Below are 25,401 nucleotides of genomic sequence, written 5' to 3' on the forward strand. Positions count from 1 at the left end.
TGCCCTCAAAAAGCCAAAACTGGCTACTGCAGCATACATCCCTCCCTGGAGACACTGACCTAATTCTCTGCTAACCCCTCCTTAGGGAAATAAAAAAAGTATTAGCAGGGGATTTGTCCTGGCTAGTATAAGAAAATGTTTAGATGCTCGATAGCTCCTTCTAAAAGTCCTGTGTAGACAGAGCAAGTTGTACTTTGGCACGTATTAGCGGACTGAGCTGAACTTTAGCCAGCTAGGATGTCGATGTACATCTTTCCTTGTCTACACAAGATTTTAGGATATATTAGCTAACACATTCTTTTTTAGAAAAGAAAAGAACAAAACCTTCCTACCCTAGTCAAGACAAATCCTAGAGAATCAAACAAAGCGTTTAGCTACCTTGGGGCTGTGGAATGAACTTTTGTGATTCCTAGGTCATTCTCAAAAGCTGCCAAAAGTATAAACTGTTCCCATTATTTACTCACAGATTAACAGTTGGTAAATTGGTCCCATGGAATCACTAAAGAATTTTCCTTATAACCATTTCCCTTGCTTTAAAAAAAAAAAAAAAAGCCCTCCGTTTCCCCCCATTCCTGAATGAATGTGAGAACTTCCTGCACTCAGAACAACATGAATAGACCTGGCAACTAGTCAGGGAGATAGTACAGACCTATGAATGCTCTGAATTCAGCTTCTGTGTAGCCGCTAAATTAAAGGAATTCAGGAGCTTCACAAAGGCTTGGCTATTTAATGGATTCAGCCTTTTATTTTATAATATAATTAGGCAGCATACGAAAGAAAGCCTTTTCCAAGTGGCTGTGCTGAACAAGCAGACCCAGTGACTTCTCCTGACATTCTCCCTTTTTCTTGAGGTGATGTCATTATCACACTCCTGTAAATGCATTAGGGAAGAGCTAACTGCAATCTTAGTCACTCTTTACCTGCAAGAATAGAGCCTTTACAAGTGATCTTTCAAGTTGTACATGCTTCTTTAGTGTCTCATTTTTTAACTCCACTCCTCTATGTACACAGGGAAACTCCCACCACATTCCCAGACAAGATACATTTTGACTTTGCTATTGTATCTTCAATCCCCTCCCCTGAAATCCACTATTAATTTGTCTTTGGATATATGCACAATAAAAAGGGGATATTGTAGGCACCCTGAATATAGATTAAAGTGTGAATAATCAGAATCTATTACAATTTCAACTGCTCCTTCCTACTAGCCCCTAACCAGAAAGCCATGCGAGTTAAAAAATGAAAACTCCCACTTCCTTAGCAACAATTCAGTGACCTCACAATGCTCTACCCTTTTTCAAGCACAATGGGCTTTTCTAACCCCTACTAAATCTGGCTCACACATCAAAGTCACCTCATGATAAATGGTATCTTTAGATCCAATATCAGCAAGGGTATTGATCTTTGTCTATCACCAGGAAGAGGCAATCCACCAATGCAAACAAAGTGACATCTGTTTCATACCTGATTTGTAGCCATATTCACAAAGATCAATGAAATCTGAAACAACCAGGATACTGTGAAAATTGCCTCACCACAACCTTTTCCATCATCTTAACCAAAAAACGGAGACAGCAGTAAGTGGCCAGATCACAAGCATCAAGCAATGGTTTCCTGTGCTGCAGTCATACACTGGTTTACTTAAAGGAGCACAGCAATATGCTTTCCTTTAAGGAGGCAATTACGACCTCTACCAACACACTGGTCCACCAGCTTGAGCACACGTTGTCACTGAGCGCCTCCAATATCTCCAGTACCCCTGGAAAGCAAAAACCTGAGGAGAAAGTGACAAGCCAAGATATTTCAAGGTTTTCCCGAACATCCAGTTATTTATACATAATCTGTCACATTAAAATCAAATTAAAAATCAAATCATTTTGTCCCGCCTATTCAATGCAAAGCTGCCCATTCAAAATTCAGTAGCCTGTACCCTACACCAGCAAAAACTTTCAGCAGACAAAACTTCACTTAGTGCTTTGCTTATAGCAGAATCATAGAATATCAGGGTTGGAAGGGACCTCAGGAGGTCATCTAGTCCAACCCCCTGCTCAAAGCAGGACCAATCCCCAATTTTTGCCCCAGATCCCTAAATGGCCCCCTCAGGGAATGAGCTCACAACTCTGGGTTGAGGAGGCCAATGCTCAAACCACTGAGTTATCCCTGCCCCCCCAAGGTTCAGCTCATCTGGAACTGCTGGATTCATTAATTTCAATCCTACATTTAAATCACAGCTTTTAATTTTCAACTACAAAGAACAAGTGGACATCAGTTTTAAGGAGGATGATTTTAAAAAAATCATGACCTCCAGCCACAAGAGATGTGGAAGTTAGCTATCAATTTCTAACTGCCTCTGTAACAGCTGCATTTCTTGCACCAAAGCAGTTTGCCGGTCAATTCCTGCTGAGATATTTTGTATACTATTCACTCACACCCACTTTGTTTATCTAAATGAAGGCCATGTCACAACCATGTCAGGAAGGTTCAAAGTGAGGTTTAGATGTAAACTGCTAGTTGGAGTTGCCAAAGCCCTGCTGCTGAACTGGGGACAATAGGATGCCTTAGCTAGAGCCCTGTTCAACTGCGAGCCTTACTTAACAGGGGAGTGTGCTCTGTTGCAGACTTTGAAATCCATGTACGGGGTTTGAAAACCCTGAAGGAACATTTCCAAAATCTGCAAGACCAGCACTTCAGATTATCTAAAGGAGGTGTGTGTCAGACCTCCACAGAATTTACATTGCATGTACCTGAAGGAAAAGATTTCTCTCAAAGCTACAGAAACTTTTAACTGATTTTTGGTACTAATGTATTCATGATTCTCTCAAAGGGAACTACACTTTTTTCATGAACAGCACACAATTCTGAATATTCACAGTTATCAGTGGGAGAAAAAAAACGTAAAACAAAAAAAACAAGTTTTCAGTTGCAGTGACTGACTAGACTGAAGTCATGTTGACATGATTTAACTCAGCAGTACTACCCCTCATGAATCAGAGAGGCAGCTCCAGGTTAGAAAGGATGTATGTCTACACTAGAAATGTAAGTCAACCTATATTAGGTTGACTTACAGCCACCTCAGTAATTACTGAGGTGGTGAATGTCCATACTACCCTCCTTGGGTCAGTGGTGCACATCCTCACCAGAAGCGCTTCCACCAACCTAAGAGAAGCGGTGTGGGGAGCTGAGAGCCCAGTCACAGGGCTTCTAGCCTCCGTGTTTGAAGTGGTGGGGAAGCCACCCTGGGCTTCTTGCATCCCTGTTCCCCGCTGAGAGGAAGCCACCCAGGGCTCGTCGCCCCTGGGGAGCAGGGTCCAGCCGCCCCAGCTTCTCAGCCCCCCTCCTCCCCTGCCAGGATCCAGGCAGCCTGGTTAATTTCACAGCTCCAGCATGGAGCCATGAAATTGACAAGATAGACAAAGGGGAGCCATAGTCCTCCAGGCTGCCCACCCCCGCTTCCCACCAGGAATGGGATCAAGCTGTCCAGCTCTTCAAGTGAGCAGGGGGCACCTGGGCTCTAGCTGCCCACAGCTCCGGCTGTGAAATTGACAGGACAGCTAACAGTGGATGTAAGTAACGCAGTTTCTACACAGACCCTGTGGGCTTGCCTACACTTACCAGGATCTAAGGGCCACATCAGGGTGCAAAACTGTATGGAGGGCCGGGAAGGCTATGCCCCCAAACAGACTGGCCCCTACTCCCTATCCGCCCCCCTCAGAATCCCCCCATCCAACCCCCCCTCCCCCCCGCGCTGCTCCTTGGCCCCTGATCATTCCCTCCCCAGAACCACACCCCAACTGCCCCTTGCGACTCCATGCCCATTCTACCCCCCCACCCCATCCAACCAGCCCCTGCTCCCTGTCCCTTGACTGCCCCATATCCAACCCCCAGCCCCCTTACCATGCCATTCATGGAGCCGGACGCACACCCCACCGCCCAGCATGAGCGCTGCCCATGGGGACAGTGGGGGAGGGGCTGGGAGTGAGCCTCCCAGGCCAGGAGCTCAGGGGTCAGGCAGGACGGGCCTGTGGGCCATAGTTTGCCCACCTCTGCTTTACCGTCTTGTCCTCTACACTTCACTACCTATAGCAAACAGCAGAGGACAGCTGTCTAGCCACCAGCTAATAGTCTAAACCTGCAAATAGATATCTATTCACAGCAAAGAAAATCCTCGACATCAACACAAGGTTTTCACACCCGTTAGCAAGAAAAAAACAAAACCTTTGATCTAATACTACAGTCTCAACCTTCACTGCAGTTTAACACAGGATTAAGAACCAAGGACATTCAAATTTAAGGTCAATCTTAAAACACATTAAAAACATGGAAATATTTTTGCTGCCAATCCAGACATTAACTCTCCTGCTGTGGCAACACCAGCCTCACATCTATTTCTTTCTTACCTACTTTACAAGATGTTTCTAAGATCAAGTATTTTTGGAGCGTTTTAGGGCTTTAGATTTGAATGAGCAACTACTAGTAACACAAATGTGTACCACAGAAAGATTGATTTTGCAACTGCTTTCATAAACTTCTCTTAGACACCAAGTGTGATGCTTTGTCAGTACTCTAATCTTTGTTCTTTTCATCCATGTGCTTTAAATCATGGTTTGAGGCTCACAACCGTGGGTTTAGCAGGCCAATGCTCAAACCACTGAGCTATCCCCTCTCCGCAGTTTATAGACATAGATATGCTACAAGGCATAGCTCAGAGGTTTGAGCTTTGGCCTGCTAAACCCAGGGTTGTGAGTTTAATCCTTGGGGGCCATTTAGGGATCTGGGGCAAAAATTGGGGATTGGTCCTGCTTTGAGCAGGGGGTTGGACTAGATGACCTCCTGAGGTCCCTTCCAACCCTGATATTCTATGATTCTATGAGTGTGTCTATGTAGACAAACCTCACAGTTGTCTTCTTCGTGCCAACTACAGTTCAGGATTCTGGCCTCCAACTGAAGACTTCCAACATCTGATGTTAATTCTTTTAGAACAAATCCTCCCTGTCAGATTACAATTTAGGGCTACTGTTATGCATATCACCTTGCAGAACAAAAAGGCCCTCGCATATCAGTAAGCATGCTTAAAAGAGAGGAAAAACCCAAGGTACATGCTCCAAGCTCTGATATTTAACTCCCAAAGGCTTCACGGAGGACTAACATCTTACTAGCAAGTTTAGCAAAGTTGTGTGATGAGGAAGCCTGCAATTGATCCATCATTATCACTATGGTAGATGATAAAAAAACACACTTGTCTCAAAATAATTGAAATATATATATTTATAAGCCAAGTTGTTCCACCAGTTAAAAGTAACACTGGCATCTTGCCAAGAGCACAGATTGCAGCAACCTTCACCTTTAATCTGAAACTGCTCAGATTATGATGAGCGTTACATACTGGGGCTACACCTCCTTGATATATTACAAATGTGAGCCATCTCAGGCTTTGGAAGCAGGTAAAGAGAAGGGTCTGATCCAGAAAGTCAGCTTCACTATCATATCAACCCCAGCCAGTACAGAAAACAAAAACACAGAAGCCGCACTCGATATAATCCAGTTTCACAAATATCCCAAGATTCAAATCCTTACTTATCACAAAAGGCTATGACTGATGAATAGGGATTTTGATTGTACTGCATGCTGCAGTGCCTCTTAATGCACTGAGTAATGTACAGCAGAAAGTATCATGGACGAGGCTACATCACTCTTTATTTGAGCCAACAGAGTCACTATGCATCCTACAATAATAAGTAGTCAGCTCTACAACGACCAATCACGCTGCTAACGGAGAACCTGTGCAAACATTAAAAATCCACTTTTAATTCACATTTACAGGGTTTTGAATCACAACCCTAATACTGTAAACATATTGCTTCCTCTTTTCTATCTGATTATAATTTGCTCTATGAGAGTTTCTGTAGGGGTCAGGGTAGGAGAGAGACCAAAAGAAGTGTTTACTTGTCAAAGAAGCAATATCACTATATAAATTTCTAGTTAGGAGACTGCCTCACTGACCTAATTAACCTTCAAATATTAAAACTATATGAAGTTATCATTAAATTTCAAGTTGAAGACTATCTATGGTCCACATAAAAATCAAGTCATAATTCATAAGAGGTTTCAATTTTTCTACTTCATTTATCTTAAAGCAAAAAAGAAGTGCTGAACTGAGTATCAAGAAGCTGTTTAAACAACTTAAGTACAACACAAACGTGTAGTTTTTCCTCACTAAAATAAGGAAACAGGATTGGTATTGTTTTGATTAACCAAAGTTGTAGAGATTAGAATTACTAATTTGGTTCTAGTGCTGCCTATTTTCTAATGCATTTTCAACAATTCTCCTTTGACGAGAACACCCATTAGAAAGAGAATGGGCCCCCATTTATTTTAGTTATAAGTCTGACCCAAAGGGAATGAGAGTTGTGTGTGATATAAACAGATAAAACCAGTCTGCATTACGATTACATAATATAAAAGCATCAATTATGTTTGAGATTTTATGCAAATTAGCATCTACCACTTTAGGGCCAGTTCCTGAAAAGAGCTGGAGATATCTACTCAGCACCTCGTGGGATCCATCCAATTATTTTAAAATAAAGTTGATAACCATTTGAATGCTTACAGAAGAGAGGAGTGGGTTAAAGGAGCTAAATTAATTCAATTCAATGTAATCCTGGAAACAGAAGGGAGGGGGAGGGAAGGCATGACACCCCCCCACCCCCATTCCCTACCATCATGCACAGAGGGCCTAATATAGCTACAGGTGACCTACGAGAAGAGGTCATCTTTACCTCTTAATATCCTTGTTTGAGGACTGAACCTACCCTACTGGTCCACCAGACAAATGCAGAGGGAGGAGAAAATATATAACTCCTTAATAGCATGAGTTGTGCATGAATGGACTGGGGAAAACAGGATGCCTCGGTTTATAGGCAAAGCATTATCTGACTCAAACTTTGTGCTGTAACAGAACAGATCTCTCAGATCTTTGATGAAATACAAATTATTATCCTGCAACAACTCTATTCCATTCCACTCTTACTTAGTGGGAAAAGGTTTTTTTTTTATGCTCAAGGAACCTTGTTTTAAAACAATACTTGTGTTATAGGAAAGAAATTTGTTATTGGTGTCTGGTGTGTAAAAGACATTCCCAAAATAAACACATTTAAAAAGACATTTTGACCCTACAACTCTAGGAAGGGCAGCTAAGTAAATGAGAATTTTGGAAAACTGTAGTGGGAAGGTGGCTGTGGGGGTAGGGATTGTTTGTGAGAGTGTTGGGTTTTTGTTTTGTTTTGAGAACTATGGACAGGGATGGCATGGTATTTACCAGAGGTGTTTTTTACCAAGTAAAATCATGGTTTTTACTGCCCCAAGAAAAAAGTTAGCAGTTTAAAGCATCTTTTATTTTAAAAACTGTTATTAATACACGCCCTATTACACTTAGTTTTACATATCCAAAATGCAGTTACATAAGGCAGTAGATTCATAGATTTAGGGTTACACTAGTAAAAAGTAGAACTGGAGTGGGCATAATACTAATTTGTAATACTGAGCCTTGGGATGTCTGGATACATTTTGGTTTGATATTTTCCTCAGGGAAGTTATACATGTCATGACTTATTTCAGTTCCCAGTACTACTGAAACAAAAAACAAAACATCTGATTATATGAAAACGACAATAATTCAGGAGTTGTAGGCTTAAAGCACTCCGAAATCAAAAGTATGCAGAGTTGCAGACTACCAGCCCAGGTCTACTGGGTCATGCAACATTCTGTACCAGAAGACCAACTTTGAGGTAGTGGATAGACCAGAGCTCCCCAAACCGTGGGGCATGCTCCCATGGGAGTGGAGGGAGCACCACCTAGCTCCACTCCCGGCCTCACCCCCCCAGCCTTGGCCCCCTTATCCCTGTCCCTCCTCCCAGAGGTGCAGCCCCACTGCCAGCCCCAACTCAGGGGCGGAGGTAAAAAGTTAAAATGTTTGAGGACCACTGGGATAGATGGAGCCTGTTTCTCAGTTTTGAATGGATGTACCTGAAGTCTGAAAAGATTCGTTATGTGCTGGCTGAATTTGCTGGACACCAATGCAATTATATTTTCCCAGTTTCCCCAGTGTAAACTGGGTTTAAGCTGGTATTTCCCAGCACCGTGTTCTAAACTAGTTCTTCCCCAGAAAATTGTCAACCCTGACCATAGATCTGATCCAAAGGCCATGGAAGTCAATCAAAATACTCCCACTGACTTTAGGCTATTAGTCATTCAGTGTCTCACCAAGGGAATACAAGTTACAGGACCAAATTTACCTTTGACAACTCCTCGATGGAGTTACACACACTGAAGCCAGAGATCAACTTCATGCATAAATTCACACATTTTGTCCGTCTAGAAAGACAAGTGTACACATATACACCATACTATTTTCACTCTAGTTTTTAACCCTAAAAACCAAGCCTAAATGCATTTAAGAAGAATTCTCCTTTTGAATATTTGTTTGAAAGTTTTACTGACTGCGTAAAAAATTGTCAATTGTCACACTAAGAAATGCTTGGTCTCATTTGGGAATGAATATTTTCAGCAATCAAGCCATGGCCACAAAAGCCAGTTAGGAGAAATTCTAGTTTCCTGGCAATAGAAAACCTACAGGATAGGCGTGCTGCATTGTCAAATTCAACAATTCCACACCCCAGGCAATTTTTATTTAAAGACTAAAACAGATGTTGATTTTAGAGACAGATTTATTTATTTTTAAATGCAAATTGAATAATATAGTAAATAGCAATATTTTGAAAAACTGAGGGAGAGTAAGACAGTTTGCTTCATTCACATTCTTCCAGCATTTATATCATCGGCAGCCATGCCACTTTCAGTTGTGAAGACAACATCTAAGATGAACAGGGCCAGGTCTAGTTATCACTTGAATGGGATATTTTCAAATAAAATCCAGGTTGTGGCAAAAGTGGCACTGACAATTCAGTGGTTTTGAGTCAATGACCATGCATGGCTTTTTTGAGGAAGGGGCACAGGGTGCCATTACAGGTACTATCTTACAGCTAAGACTCAACAGGGGATCACAGCTATTATTTTTCAAAATAGGTGTGTTAGCATGGGTACTACAGAAAATGACAGTTTGGGTAGTAGTCTGCCTACCTAAATTCCCCCTGGAATATCAGACGGACACAATATTGTTATTCATTTCCAGCCCACAAATGTTGCTTTGTGCAGTTAAGACAGATGTCACATTCCAGCAGCAATTGATGCTGTTCCTTGTATGCATGTATAACATGCTTTGTGGTAAAATATATTTAACTAACATTATGCCACACAATAAAAACTGAAACTGTGGTTTAGATAGCATAACACCTTCAACTTGAATGGTTAACTATAGTTGTCCATGTGGGTTTAGTTCTAGCCACACTGGTGCAGGGCGGGGGGGGAGGGATTCGGGAACTCATTAGGTTTTTACATGGATTTATTTTTGGAGGGCGAGTCCCATGTTACACAATGTATTTGAAGCCCAAGAGCATAAATCACTAAAAAATACTTAAAACTGAACAAATGACAGACCACCTCCCGTGAGATGTTAATACTGCAGCAACCATTAGAATAAACTGATTGCCCCCAAAGTTTCTGAAGGCCAAAAACTTTGTAAAGAGTTCAAATTCATTTAAAAAAAAACCCTCCATAATGAATGTAATATATTAATAGTCAGTTGGGTCGTGGAAGTGGGTCACGTTTCTCTCATACAATTAGGAGCACAGTTTCAGCTTCCTGGTTGTTGTTGTTTTTTTAAAATGGCTGCCAAATAAGCTATCCAAAAATCAACCTTTAAAAGATGTGCGCATGGAGAAAGGTTCCACCAGTCTAGTCTGCTCATCAAAGGGCTGATTCAATTCCCACAGGAACCGAAACAGGTCCGAAGTGCCAAAATCTGTTCCAATTTGAACCAAAGAAGTTTTTGCCATGGACTCCAACGGCACAGAGCATCCAGCTCCCAATTCAACACCAGAGAAGTTCTGCAAGAGTTGTTTAGATACAGGTGCACTATGTGCATTTTTGGCCCAGAAGTTGCGTTTTTTTTTTAATTAAAAACACCAAAGAATAAATGAGCCAGACAACCAATAAAAACCTCAATCTACAAAAGTATAATGGACTATAAAACAAAAACTTCTTTCCATTGATTTTCACTGTCCAAAACAAGAAAAAAGGACAGAAACCATCAAGCACAGGCACTAGTACCTGCATTTTTAAAATTCTCACTTAAATAAAAAAAATATATCTTGTCAATCAATTTCTTCAAATTGTCTGTCCTTTAAAATCAAAGGGAAGTGTAAAAATGAGAACTTGATCTGAAGGTAATCAGAGGTGAAACTATACTTCAAAATTAAACAATTTAATACAAACGGGAAGTTTTCTTTTGGATTTCCAACATTTACAAGAATTTGTTAAGATAAAGTGGAAAACAGTAAAAAGTGCACTTTGTCTACATTTTCCAGAAAAAAAGTAATTAAGACAACTCCACAGAAGCATTCACTACAGCTGTATTATATAATTATGTCTTTAAAAAAAGAAACTTCCTTTACATTGTCTTATTAGACCAATAAAGTAGTAAATACTTCAGTCAATAAAAGCCGGTTGCTAATACTGTTTTGTGTAAAGGACTTTCATCTCTTTTTGCCCCATTGCTATTGCCTTTATGAGGCTGTGTTCTCCTATGACAGATTGCATGGGCCTTCTAATATTTTAAATGGAACAGAGGGTTTTTAGGCATATCAATGTTACCATCATCAAGAGGGATTTTATGCACAGAACTCCAAAAGTGAGAGTTTTGGGGGATTTGGAGAAGGGTGAGTCAGAATATCAGATATTTAAAATGTAAGAATGCTTGAAGAAACATGGAGAAAAAAATACCATGTTCTATACTGCATCAGCAGTGAAATTCAGCACTTAAACATTCTAATTTCAGTACTAAATATTTACAGAATATAGCAGTATTTAAAATTTACTTAATATTGGGATATTTATATTTGAACTTCTTCATATGCACTTATAAATAATGTAAACTAGACAAGTATGCATCAGAATTTGTGAGCTGTAAACACTATGGAACTTGCAGCTGTTGCAGATCAACTCAAGCTACAACAGCATTCCAATGTTATCAGTGTGGCTCCTTCCTCCTCCACTGTATGAAAGGCCTGCATGTTCCGCAGCCCCCAGCTTCACAACACCAACTGAGTCTTCACATCCACTGAACTGCTGCAAACTAACAGTGATTCAAGTATTTTAACTTGCTCACAAGGAAACAAATGCAACTTCAGAGGTGGACATTTAGTCACCTTAGCATACCGAGGATAAATGTTTCAGATTCAAAAACAAGATTAATGGGGTCTGGTGTCACTGAGTTGTGAAGATTTACCAATGTTTTCTTCCCTTACTGCATGATACAGGAATATGTCCCTTACTCACCAGGGTAAAATGCCTGCAAACTGCACAGAGACTATTTTAAAACACCAGAATGGAGGCTCAAACTAAATGTATATCCCAAATACATAAACGAAGCAAGAGAACCAAAAAAATGCCACCACAGGTAAAAAGAGTAGAAGAGGCAGTCAGACAGAAAAAGGCACGCTTTAAAAATGGAAAGTCAAATCCTAGTGATGGAGACAGAAAGGGGCATATATTTTTATTTGACTTGCCACAATTTAAGAAGGCCGACCAAGAACAAATCTGGAGAGCAATTAGCTAAGGACATAAAAACTACGGGTGGGGGAGAAAAAAAAAGTACGTACATCAGAAGCAGGAAGCCAATCAATCAGTGGGGCTAATCGATGATCAAGGTGCTAAAGAAGCGCCCAAGGAAGATACGGCTGTCGCAGAGAAGCTAAACGAATTCTTTGAATCAGTCTTCACTGCAGAGAACATAGAGGAAATCCCCACACCAGAGTCATTCTTGTTAGGTGACAGATCTGAGTAATTGTCCCAGATTGAGGTGTCAATAGAGGGGGTTTTGGAAGAAACTCAAATTAAACAATAAGAAGTCACCAGGACCAGATGGTACTGACCCAAGAATTCTGAAGGAATTCAAATATGAAATTGCGAGCTACTAACTGCGGTATGTAACTTATCGCTTAAATTGTACAAGGTGATTGGAGGGTGACTAATGTAGCATCAATTTAAAAAAAAAAAAAAAAAGCTCCAAAGGTGATCCTGGCAATTATAGGCCAGTAAGCCTAATATCAATACCAGGCAAACTAGCTGAAACTACATAAACAAAATCAGACCCAGATCAAGACAATACTGGGAAGAGTCAATGCAGCTTTTGTAAATGGACATCATGCCTTGCCCATCTATCAGAATTCTTTGAAGGAATCAACAACCATATGGACAAGGGTGATCAGTCAACAGTGTATTTGGACTTGCAAAAAACCCTTGATAAGGTCCCACATAGAGCAACAAGGGTGATGTCATGGTGGGAGTCTGCTACAGACCACCGGACCAGGGGGATGAGGTGGACAAGGCTTTCTTCTGGCGACTCACAGAAGTTACTAGATTGCAGGCCCTGGTTCTCATGGGAGACTTCAATCACCCTGATATCTGCTGGGAGAGCAATACAGCAGTGCACAGACAATCCAGGAAGTTTTTGGAAAGTGTAGGGGACAATTTCCTGGTGCAAGTGCTGGAGGAACCAACTAGGGGCAGAGCTCTTCTTGACCTGCTGCTCACAAACTGGGAAAAATTAGTAGGGGAAGCTAAAGTGGATGGGAACCTGGGAGGCAGTAACCATGAGACGGTCGAGTTCAGGATCCTGACACAGGGAAGAAAGGAGAGCAGCAGAATACGGACCCTGGACTTCAGAAAAGCAGACTGACTCCCGCAGTGAACCGATGGGCAGGATCCCCTGGGAGAACAACATGAGGGGGAAAGGAGTCCAGAAGAGCTGCTGTATTTTAAAGAATCCTTATTGTGGTTACAGGGACAAACCATCCCGACATGTAGAAAGAATAGTAAATATGGCGAGCGACCAGCTTGGCTTAACAGTGAAATCCTTGCTGATCTTAAACACAAAAAAGAAGCTTACAAGAAGTGGAAGATTGGACAAATGACCAGGGAAGAGTATAAAAATATTGCTCGGGCATGCAAGAGTGAAATCAGGAAGGCCAAATCACACCTGGAGTTGCAGCTAGCAAGAGATGTTAAGAGTAACAAGAAGGGTTTCTTCAGGTACGTTAGCAACAAGAAGTCAGTCAAGGAAAGTGTGGGCCCCTTACTGTATGAGGGAAGCAACCTAGCGACAGAGGATGTGGAAAAAGCTAATATACGCAATGCTTTTTTTGCCTCTGTCTCCACGAACAAGGTCAGCTCCCAGACTACTGCACTGGGCAGCACAGCATGGGGAGGAGGCGACCAGCCCTCTGTGGAGAAAAAAGTGGTCCGGGACTATTTAGAAAAGCTGGACGAGCACAAGTCCATGGGGCCGGATGCGCTGCATCCGAGAGTGCTAAAGGAGTTGGTGGATGTGATTGCAGAGTCATTGGCCATTATCTTTGAAAACTCATGCAATCGGGGGAAGCCCCGGACAACTGGAAAAAGGCTAATACAGTGCCCATCTTTACAAAAGGGAAGAAGGAGGATCCTGGGAACTACAGGCCAGCCAGCCTCACCTCAGTCCCTGGAAAATTCATGGAGCAGGTCCTCAAGGAATCAATTCTGAAGCACTTAGAGGAGAGGAAAGTGATCAGGAACAGTCAGCATGGATTCACCAAGGGCAAGTCATGCCTGACTAATCTAATTGCCTTCTATGATGAGGGGAAAGCGGTGAACGTGTTGTTCCTTGACTTTAGCAAAGCTTTTGACACTGTCTCCCACAGTATTCTTGCCAGCAAGTTAATGAAGTATGGGCTGGATGAATGGACTATAAGGTGGATAGAAAGTTGGCTAGATTGTCAGGCTCAGCGGGTAGTGATCAATGGCTCCATGTCTAGTTGGCAGCCAGTATCAAGTGGAGTGCCCCAAAGGTCGGTCCTCGGGCCAGTTTTGTTCAATATCTTCATTAATGATCTGGAGGATGGTGTGGATTGCATCCTCCGCAAGTTTGCGGATGACACTAAACTGGGAGGAGAGGTAGATGTGCTGGAGAGTAGGGATAGGATACAGAGGGACCTAGACAAATTAGAGGATTGGGCCAAAACAAATCTGATGAGGTTCAACAAGGACAAGTGCAGAGTCCTGCACTTAGGACGGAAGAATCCCATGCACCGCTACAGAGTAGGGACCGAATGGATCGGCAGTTCTGCAGAAAAGGACCTAGGGGTTACAGTGGACGAGAAGCTGGATATGAGTCAACAGTGTGCCCTTGTTGCCAAGAAGGCCAATGGCATTTTGGGATGTATATGTAGGGCCACTGCCAGCAGATCGAGGGACGTGATCGTTCCCCTCTATTTGACATTGGTGAGGTCTCATCTGGAGTACTGTGTCCAGTTTTGGGCCCCACACTACAAGAAGGATGTGGAAAAATTGGAAAGCGTCCAGCGGAGGGCAACAAAAATGATTAGGGGATGGGAATGCATGACTTATGAGGAGAGGCTGAGAGAACTGGGATTGTTTAGTCTGCGGAAAAGAAGAATGAGGGGGGATTTGATAGCTGCTTTCAAACTACCTGAAAGGGAGTTCCAAAGAGGATGGATCTAGACTGTTCTCAGTGGTAGCTGATGACAGAACAAGGAGTAATGGTCTCAAATTGCAGTGGGGGAGGTTTAGGTTGGATATTAGGAGAAACTCTCTCACTAGGAAGGTGGTGAAACACTGGAATGTGTTACCTAGGGAGGTGGTGGAATCTCCTTCCTTAGATATTTTTAAGGTCAGGCTTGACAAAGCCCTGGCTGGGATGATTTAGTTGGGGATTGGTCCTGCTTTGAGCAGGAGGCTGGACTAGATGACCTCCTGAGGTCCCTTCCAACCCTGATATTCTATGATTCTAAGGCTCTTGGGCAAAGGAAGCAGCATGGGAAAAGACGAAAGGTCTTCTCCTGGATCAGTAACTAGTTAAAAGACAGGGGAAAAAAAAGAGTAGAAATAAGTGTGCAGCATTCACAGGGGGCAGAGGTAAACAGCAGGATCCTAGGCCCTCCACAGATCTCTGCTGGACCTTGTTCTGTTCCACATATTCATAAAGGACTGGGAAAACGGATAAACAGTGAGGTGGCAAAATTTGCAAGTGATACAAAATTACTCAAGATAGTTAAATCGAAAGCTGGCTGTGAAGAGTTAAAAAGGATCTCACAAAACAGGGTGACTTGAGCAAGAAAATGGCAGATGAAATTCAATGTTGATAAGTGCAAAGTAATGCACATCTAAAAACATAATCCCAATTATACATACAATAATGACGGGGTCTAAATCAGCTTTTACCTCCCAAGGAATATCTTGGAGTCATCATGGAAAGTTCTCTGAAAACATCACCCAATATGCTGTGGCAGCCCCACCAAAAAACAAACAACTGTGTGTTAGGAACCCAAGAAAGTAATAGATAATAAGACAGAAAATATCATAATGTCTACATAAATCCATGGTACACCCATACCCTGAATACTGTGTGCAGTTCTGGCCACCCCACCTCAATAAAAAGAGATGCATTAAAATTGGAAAAAAGTACAGAGAAATAAAAAAGTGATTATAGGTATGGAACAACTTCAGTATGAGGAGAGATGAGAAAGACGGACTGCTCATTTTAGAAAAGAGGCGACTAAGGGAAGGATATGATAGAAGTTTATAAATCATGAATGGTGTGGAGAAAGTGTTATTTACCCTTTCACAGAAAACAAGAATGGAGGATCACTCAATGAAATTAATAGGCAGCAGGTTTAAGGCCAACAAAAGGAAGTACTTCTTCACACAATGCACAGTCAACCTGTGGAACTCGTTGCAAGGGCATGCTGTGAAGACCAAAAGCATAACCGGGCTCATAAAAGAATCAGATGAGTTCAGGGAGCAAAGGTCCATCAATGGCTATTAGCCAAGTTAGTCAGGGACACAACCCCATGTTCTAGACGTCCCTAAACCTCCAACTGTCAGATGCATCTGGCACAGGCCACTGTCAGAGATCTGGATGCTGAGCTAAATGGATCACTGGTCTGATGCACTACTGACATTCCTATGTAAGTGATCAGGGTACATACAATTTACATCAAACTAGAAACAGGAAGGAAAAATAAAAGTAAAGGAAATATGTAGGAAGTTTCAGGCTAAAAACGGTTTTCTTTAAAGTGCTTGGTCATACAGTTATGCTTAAGTTAACACACCAAAGAGCTCACCTTCTCAATGACGTCTTTGGGAAAAATAAAATAATGGAGTTGAAAACAAAAAAGATGATGCAAAGACAGAGAGAAACCTTAATAGTACAGTTCTAGTTTTATGCTTATGCGCCATGTTTGGTGAACTCAATTTAAGACCACTAGTAGTCCTTGAAGAGAAAAGGTGCCAATATTTTGCTACAGTTGTATTAAGTTATTCATTCTCTCTTTACCACAAAGTGGTACAACTTCAGAATCATGACTTTCACACTACACCTAAAATATACATAAAGTCTAGCCAATTCCACATGTGCCACACTCTAGAAAGCCCATTTGTCACATAACATTAAGTGTCTAAAACCTGTTCCTGCCCACATAGTAACATTAAAATTTCTAGCTTCAATAACTGACTATTTTTAATCCAATTAGATCATTCCAGTTGACTAATGTCTTAATCGTCCCCAGATTGAGATAAGAATGGAAGACTGACATATTTTACAACAAATAGAAGTTTGATATAAAGCTGAACATATTTTTCTCAACACTGCTTTCTGAAAGGTCATATGGGCAAGAAGCATTTCTCAAATAAGATCTGACAACCGTGTTTGAAATGAAAGTTCTTTATTATAACTGGCATTTCTCAATATTCTGCCTATAGGCAATCTTACTGAAAAGCGGTATTTGATGACACCAGCAGCATGGAAGCCTCATGACTCATACCGAGTTTCAGGGTCAAAAGTAATGCCACATTTCAGCAAGTGCCAAAAAGAAGCCCCAAATGCTAGTCGCAAAATACAAGTTTTCAGAAATCATTTCAGAGAACACATTGTTTACAGTGCGCAGATTCAGAATTCAGCATGAATAAGTTAAGGAAACCCTTTTAAGCTTTCTTTTGACCTAAAAACTCAAAGTGATTAGTCCTACAATGATCTGTTCATTTTAAAATTATTCATACTAGCAACACATTTTTGCCTGCATTGAAAAATTAAGAAGTCAAGTCCACCCGGAGAACGTTTCACAAGATTTTGTTTTGGTAAACAGAGCAGTAAGGGACAGTATACTTGGTGTTCAAAAAGCATGTTGGATCAAAGCCACTCGTACGGTTTAAGGAATACATTTAGGAACTCTGATCTAATCGGTCTCACAGCTACAATATCATGAGTATAATTGCACTATGGATTATTACTGAGTTCCATAATCCAGTAAAATAATACCTCATCAGAAAGCTATGTAACCACATCCTTTAAAATTAAGATTTAATATTTTGGATTTTGAGGAAAGTCTGTTAAAAATAGATTCCCACCGAGCACGACGTTACTGTGCATGACTAGTCACTTAAGGCCTGATTCTGTTCACAGTGAAGTCAATGAGAATAGGATCAGACCCTTAAGGCCCAAAAGATGGGTTTCACTTCAACAGAGTTATACTATAACTTTAAATGTTACAGAGCTTAAGACGAGAGTTAAACACCTCCATGATCTTAAAAATAAGGGAGGAGCAGGGAGATGGAGAAATATTGGAAATGTGCAAGCCACATCTTGAAGTGAGCTAAGTAAACATGCTTCCTCCTAATTACGTGTAGAATATAGAACTTTACAATAAAAATGTCAAGCAACAAGTTTCTCCATTTTGTTTGCTTGGGTTTTTTTTAAAAGCTGCCATTCCACACAGAGAAACGTACTTAAAATATAAGATGCTGGTAGAGTGCTACATATGAGCGTTGCAACATCTTCCTCCGCTTAAAGCGTTAAACATTTTTATTAAAGGGAGAAAACTTATTAAATTTTTCTTCAATTTTTTCCAGTTTCATTTTGCAAGGGGGGTGGGTGGGTGGAGAGTTTTTTTTGTTTTGTTTTGTTTTTTTAAAGATAACAGGTTCTGTCATGTTCTAAAGTTAGTGGTATCACTAAGATCTGGACGCTAATATCAATACCTTACTGGACATTACACTTGTAAGTTTCAGATTAGTAACCATGCCCTTTATTACTCATGTTCAACTTGCATAGGCATGCTTCTGGTAACACAATTTTAGTATATCAGGGAAGCAAAGAAAAAAGTGACCAGGGAAAGGAGTACACCAATTCCTACTGTATCTTCAGGAAATTGTGGAGATACATAGCACCAACACCTCCATCCATTGGTGCACCACCCAAGAGAACGATGGTCATGGAGAACAAGGGGTACACTGTTTTAGAGCAGCCCTCAGAACCCTCCACCATCAGGGTCTTTATGAGTCACCATTTGTAACCACACTGCTTATCACAGCCAGAAATGTCCCACGTCAGGGGCATCTGCTCCTTCCACCCCTCTTAGGTGAAACCCTCCACTAGAATATAGGGGACCAGACTAGCATAGGGAATAATTCAACACTTCCCTATGCCAATTTTTGTTAATTCTGTCCTGTGCGTTTATTTTATGTATTGTTGTAGCTGTGTTGGTCCCAGGATATTAGAGATGTAAGGTTGGTGAGGTAATCTCTCTTAGTGGCTCAGAAGAGCTGTGTGTAAGCCTGAAAGCTTGTGTCTCTCACCAACAGAAGTTGGTCCAACAAAAGATATTACCTCACCCATCTCGTTTCTCTGTGCATTTGTCTGTTCACCACTATTGCTTACCGTTACACCTGTTTGCCTGAGAAATAGGATATTAAAGGGAGATAGAATTTAATTAAGTAGTCAAAACTGCTACATGAAGTTGGTATGATTAAAAGTTGTCCATTATGTTTAATCACTAGTTTTGGATGGCATAGATTACCAATTAATGTGGCCATTCTATTACAGACACCTTATTATAGGGGTTTCATAATTTGGTTATTAAAACAGGTCATCCTGAGAAATATGAATCTAAAACTGAGTGAAAAGTTCTTGTTTAAAAGTGCTTGAGAATGGTATGCTAAGCAATATTTGAGATTGTGTAACTCAAATTTAAATTTGCTTTAATCCACTACATACTCCATCGTATGAACTTATCCTGCTAAGTTGTGTTTTAAAGCCAGGAAATTCCATTTTTACAAGCTGTTAAGTTTTCTATCAAGTGGATAAAATCACAAAGATTATTCCATGCCTAAATAATTAATTTACAGGTTCAGAACTTTGGCATTGTATGGATCTTTTTAAATTAAAATGGTCATGCATTAACATTAAAATATGTAAGTGAGTGTGAGCAAGACTGTAAAAGGCTCATGTTTTTTAAATTTTATTTAAATAATGTGCAGTTTGTGAAGCATACAGAAGTGCAAACAGAGCTGCTACCCCATTTCGGACCAGATTTGTGTATTCCTACTTAATTGTGGGAATGGAAATAATGAGTTTAGAAAAAAGAAACATTCTTTTCAGCAACACCTGCTTAATTCCACAGTTACTGCATAGTGAAGACATTAAGCGTACAACCACCTGAAACTGTTTTAAATTTCTTTCTGATCCCAAGGTATCCATCGCACCCCAACCAATTCCTGCACTGAGCAATATTCTAGTTGCAGTGAAGATACTGCTACGGTGCATGCTAGAAACCCAAGGGAAGCATCAAAATGGAGAGAGGTAAATAGTGGTGACCCCCAGGGGTCTGTTCTAGGACCAGTCCTATTCAACATATTCATAAATGATCTGGAAAAAGGGGTAAACAGTGAGGTGGCAAAATTTGCAGATGATAACTACCTTTAGTAATTTTGTAAGACTCAGGCAGACCACAAAGAGCTATAAAAGGATCTCTCAAAACTGGGTGACTGGGAAACAAAATGGCAGATGAAATTCAATGTTGATAAATGCAAAGTAATGCACATTGGAAAGCATAATCCCAACTATACTTATAAAATTATGGGGTCAAAATTAGCTGTTACCACTCAAGAAAGACAGGTTTCAGAGTAGCAGCCATGTTAGTCTGTATTCGCAAAAAGAAAAGGAGTACTTGTGGCACTTTAGAGACTAATAAATTTGTTAGTCTCTAAGGTGACACAAGTACTCCTTCACTCAAGAAAGATCTTGGAGCCATTGTGGATAGTTCTCTGAAACATCCACTCAACGTGCAGCAGCAGTCAAAAAAGCAAACAGAATGCTGGGAATAATTAAGACAGGGATAGATAATAGGACAGAAAATATGTTGCCTGTATATAAATTCATGGTATGCCCACACCTTGAATATTGTGTGCAGATGTGGTCGCCCCATCTCAAAAAAAGATATATTGGAATTGGAAAAGGTTCAGAAAAGGGCAACAAAAACTATTACAGGTGTGGAAGAGCTTTCTGATGAGGAGAGATTAATAAGGCTGGGACTTTTCAGCTTGGAAAAAGATAGAGGTCTATAAAATGACTAGTATGGAGAAAGTAAACAAGGCAGTGTTATTTACTCCTTCTCATAACACAAAAACTAGGGGTCACCAAATGAAATTAATAGGCAGCAGGTTTAAAACAAACAAAAGGAAATATTTCTTCATGCAATTCACAGTCAACCTGTGAAACTCCTTGCCAGAGGATGTTGTGAAGGCCAAGACCATAACAGGGTTTTAAAAAGAACCAGATAAATTCATGGAAGATAGCCACGATAGACAGGAATGGTGTCCCTAGCCTCTGTTTGCCAGAAGCTGGAAATGAGCGACAGGGGATGGATCACTTGAGGATTACCTGTTCTGTTCATTCCCTCTGGGGCACCCGACAGTGGCCACTGTCAGAAGACAGGATACTGGGCTAGATGGACCTTTGGTCTGACCCAGGAGGGCCATTCTTATGTTCTTAAGCATCAGACCATCAGACTGAAAAGGGAGGGGGAGTTGATCTAGTGTATTACTGTTAGACTTTTTTCCAAAGTGTTCATTTTGCATTTATTGGAGTACACAAGAACGGCTGCCTAAGTACTGCAGCTTTAAGTAGTACACAATAGAAAGCAAGTTTCATGGTCCAGTCAGGTCCAACAGCGGCAATGCCTATATGCTGTGTCTGTCACTACATGCTGTGTCTGTCATTTTCTATTAAATGGCTAAAAGTACCAACTTGTAAGACATACACATTGATATAAACTCACTTATTGCAGATGACCACATATTCAAATACATGGCAGGTATTTGAATGTTCAATAGTTCTTTTCTCTCCCCTCATTTTTAAAGTGATGGCAAGGAAATTAAATGCAAACTATTTATGCAACTATATGGTTGACATTTTACATTAAGTCAGTAACTCAATTGGCACTGCATGTTTTTAAGCAGATATCACAAATACAAAATAGTGCATATTTACAGTGCAAAAATTAAAACAAGTGACTTCCCAAGTTCTGCTTGGTAAGCCACACAGCAAAGTTTCATTAAAAATTTATGTGACCAAGGTTTTGATACATATATTCTTAAAGGTTACTTTGTGCATATACACTTCCAGGGTTATTGTCTTATTCTTTTAATACAGACAGGACTGTTCTGTATAAACTGCTCAAACATTAGCAGTTGCTTTTAACAAGTTTTTTTAAATGTAAATACAGCATTTAGCTTTCAGTAATATGCACTTTTATCAACTCACAGGAACTACTTATGCTGCCTGTACAATTACAAGCCTAAAGTGGTTGAATTTTGAAGATCCATCTTTAGGACATATCTCTATGCAGCCCTGCCCTCAGCTTCATGTTTTAACAAGAAACAGTTGAAAGCCATGTAGAATATACTGCTAAGCTATTTGTATGATAAAAATTAGTATTTAATACTTGTTTTGCCTTTTCAGCCTAACAAAGAGTTGTGGAAAACAGAAGTAACACACAATATTAGAATTTCTGATTTAACCTTAACTGCAGATGCTAAATTTCACTTAGGAGGAGGAAGAAAACTCTGCAACATTACAGTACAACCTTCATGACTCAAACAGTATTAGACACACTGAATTCGCTCAGATGATGTGAGTTTTGGATAACAGGGACTTTTGCTAAAGTTGACTGATATGTTTTCATGAGAGTCTAGCCATAAATGATAACAGAACATTAATCAGGTTTTTCGGTGGGGTGGGCTTCCCGGGCTGTGGAATTTGGTACAGCAAATAAATGGGAGGGAAGAAAATGATTGTAAGCTTTTCAGAACAGAGACACACTATGTTTTTGTAAAGCACCTGGCACTTTGGGGGCCCTACATAATTACAAATACACTGTAATAAATACAGGCTATCCACCATGTCTCTGGTGCAACTGTAACAAACAGTCCACAGCTTGATGCATGCAGTTTTTAAAGTAACTCCCCTGGTACTCAGCTGGGGATGTCTAGTTACTCAAAGGTTAGTGTCGGTCTTTCTGCTAAGCAGAGCTGTCCCCGCGCCCAGCCAACCCTGTTACACGCACACCCCTTTACTCACCTGCATAGAAGCGGATGAGGCAGCCGGTCTCGGAGTCCATGCCCTCCTCCTGCACCCTCCACAGGTCCCGGAAGCCCAGCTGGGAGAGGTAGTCGTTCTGGATCTGCAGGGGTTTCTCGTGTGCCTCCAGCCGGCGGCTGGTCTCCCCGTGGAACTGCACGTACAAGGCCGAGGGCAGGGGAGACGAGGCGCCCGCCTCTCCTCCCAAGTGACACACCTTGGAGCCGGCAGGGGCTGCCGCAGCCATCCCTACCCCGGGGGTCTCTTCTCCCGCACACCCTGTCCACGGAGGGGGGTGCACCGAGGGCAACTCGCCCGGCCGGTGATGGCTCCTGCCCGGCCCCACACCTGCCCCTGCCCCCACTGGCGCAGCAGAATCCACCTCCAGCTCCTCGGAGGACGACGAGCCGCCGCTGCTGTAGGGGTCCAGGCGGTCGGAGACGCTCTCAGCGCTGGGGCTGAGGCTGAAGCTCTCGGTGTCGGAGCCGGCCAGCCCCAGCTCGCCCAGGAGGGAGGGGCAGGATAGCGGCGGCCCAGCCAGGTAGAGCTCGGCGGGCGGCGGCGCCCTGGGACTGAAGTCGGAGGACAAGGGACTCGGCCGGGGATCTGCCCAGCTACTCTCCCCGGCGCTGCCGCTCAGTGCTAGGCGGCCGGGTGGGGCCGCCTCCGCGTTGTCCCCCGGCGGTTGCCGGGCCAGCTCGTGCCGGGTCCCCCGGCGGCTTCTTGGCCTCTGATCGTGCTCCGGCCGCTGCTGCCTGGCAGGCGGGGGATCGAGCGGTGTCAGGCTGCCCAGGTCTGCTGCAGCCGCGGCGCCGGGGAGCGTCTCCCCCGGGAACGCTGCCACCTCCTGCTGGGGCTGCGCGCTCGCCTTGCCCAGCACCCGGACCACACCGGCGCCCCCCCGGTGGCCAAGCTGCAGCAGCCGGGCCGCCACCTCGGCCGCCGTGGTCTCCAGCGTACAGAGCACCGGGCGAAGGTAGGACATGTGGCGCTCGTAGACATGGACGCAGCCCCGCCGCAGGTCCCGCCGCACCCAGTCCCTCTCCGCGGGCTGCAGCGGCTGTAGCTGCCGGGGCGGCTTCAGCAGCAGTGCTTTCCTGTCCAGGCTGCGGGTGCCCAGCGAGGCAGGGGCAGCCGGGGAAGAGGAGGTGGAGGAGGCGGCGGCGGCGGCAGACAGATTCCTCTTCAGCCTCCCTCTCCTCAGCAGCAGGGAGTTGGCGCTGCTGCCCCGGCTAGAAGCAGCCTGAGTCCCGTTGGCTATCAGTGCAGCGTGGGGAGAGAAGCCTCCAGCGGCCCCTCGTCTCCTCCGCGGCCCCCCGGCTGCTTTGCCTTCTAGTTGCCCGGCCTCGGCGCCGCCGGGCGGCTCCACGCTGCTCTCTGTGCCTGGCGCTGCCCGGCTCCTCTCGCCCGGGGAGCTGCCCTGCTGCTCCGCGCTGCCGCTGCTCCCCGCTGCCGCCGGGGCTTCTCTCGCTAGCTGCTGCGCGGGCTCCATTGCCCGGGGGCTGAGGATGCCGCCGCCGCCTCCTCCCCGGGGCAGCGCCGCTCCCAGCCCGGAGGAGGAGGGGGGCGGGGAAACAGAACGGAGAGAGGCGCCGCGTTCCAGAGGCGGATTATGTAGCAATTGGGAACATTCCGTCGGTCGGTGCCTCCGCGCGTTCGGCTCAGCCGCGCTCCACAGCTGTCGCGAGCGCCATTAGGGACAGAGAGAGGAGCCGCCTTCCCGCCTCCCTCCTCGCAGCCTCATGAATATTAAGCAACCCCAACCTTCTATTTACAATAGCATCCAGGGAGGAGCGAAGGGGGTGGGCTCATGAATACTCGTCCCAGCTTGACGCCATCCCTAGCGCGGTGGGGCGGAGCGCCGATGATCAATTCAAGGTGACGGCAGGGGGCGAGCGAGGCACCCTGGGAAATGGAGTCCGCGGCCGGCCCCCATAGGGCACCCCCCCCCACATACGAACTACAAGTCCCAGCATCCCCTGCCCCTCTTCTCTCTCCAACAGGAGCGAGGTTCCCGCCCTCCTGTCCCCACGGCGCGCCCGCCTGCCCGCACGTGATCGTGTGACTGCCCCAGGGCGGGGGCCCTGTCAGAAATGCCTCACCTGCGGCCGCACAAACCGTGGTGGGTTTGCCTGTAGTCTCGTGTTGGCCTCTGCTCCCCCAGCGCTCTGCACGCCCCCAGCCTGTGCGGGTTCCCCCCCGCAGCTGGCAGCCACCCAGGCACAGTTGCCTCCCCCTGTGCGTTGCTCAATTCCCCAGTGTGCTTAAGTCCAGCCTGACGTTTTCCACAGTTATTGATGATAGCAGCATTCAGAGGCCTGGTTAGGATAGTGGGCACGATCTTCTTTCCCTTTTAATCATTGAAACCGATTTACTATCGCTGGGAAACCTCTCTTCACACTTCTTCCAGATCATAAATGTACTGAACTCAAATTCATTTATTCTCAGATACCGCAATGAGGTTTAAGAAACTGAATAAAGAATAGATTAGCTAGAACGCTCAGGGGAAGTCACATAAGCCATATGAAGAGTGGTAGTGAATGTTAATTAGTATTAAAATCTATACTAGGACTTTGCCTTTTACCCAATGATTATATTTTATCCAGAGCTTTCTCAAAAATAAATCCAGCTGTTCCAGGGAACCTGTATGGTCCAAGGCACGGATAATGAAACCTACATGCAGCTCCTTTCACTAGTTTAATACTGAGTGAAGGCAACAGTGTTTGAAAGTAATTACCAGCTGATAGCTTCTTGAGAGCCTATGTAAAACAATCTCACAAGTCCATTTACCATAACCACATCATTTTTAAAAATCT

General features: G+C 43.3%; 1 protein-coding gene across 1 annotated transcript in view; it reads right to left on the minus strand.

The window, feature by feature from the left end:
• The window catches only part of PHLPP1 (PH domain and leucine rich repeat protein phosphatase 1), a 216,304-nt gene extending 191,869 nt beyond the window's left edge, over window positions 1-24,435 (minus strand). The window contains exon 1 of the mRNA XM_073332220.2: window positions 22,586-24,435. Within this exon, the coding sequence (XP_073188321.1) occupies window positions 22,586-24,077 (1,492 nt within the window). The 5' untranslated portion in view covers window positions 24,078-24,435. The remainder of the gene's footprint in view (window positions 1-22,585) is intronic.
• Window positions 24,436-25,401: the final 966 nt, after the last annotated feature.

Source organism: Lepidochelys kempii, chromosome 2 (genome assembly GCF_965140285.1).
Source record: "Lepidochelys kempii isolate rLepKem1 chromosome 2, rLepKem1.hap1, whole genome shotgun sequence".
In the NCBI taxonomy this organism is placed as follows: Eukaryota; Metazoa; Chordata; order Testudines; family Cheloniidae; genus Lepidochelys; species Lepidochelys kempii.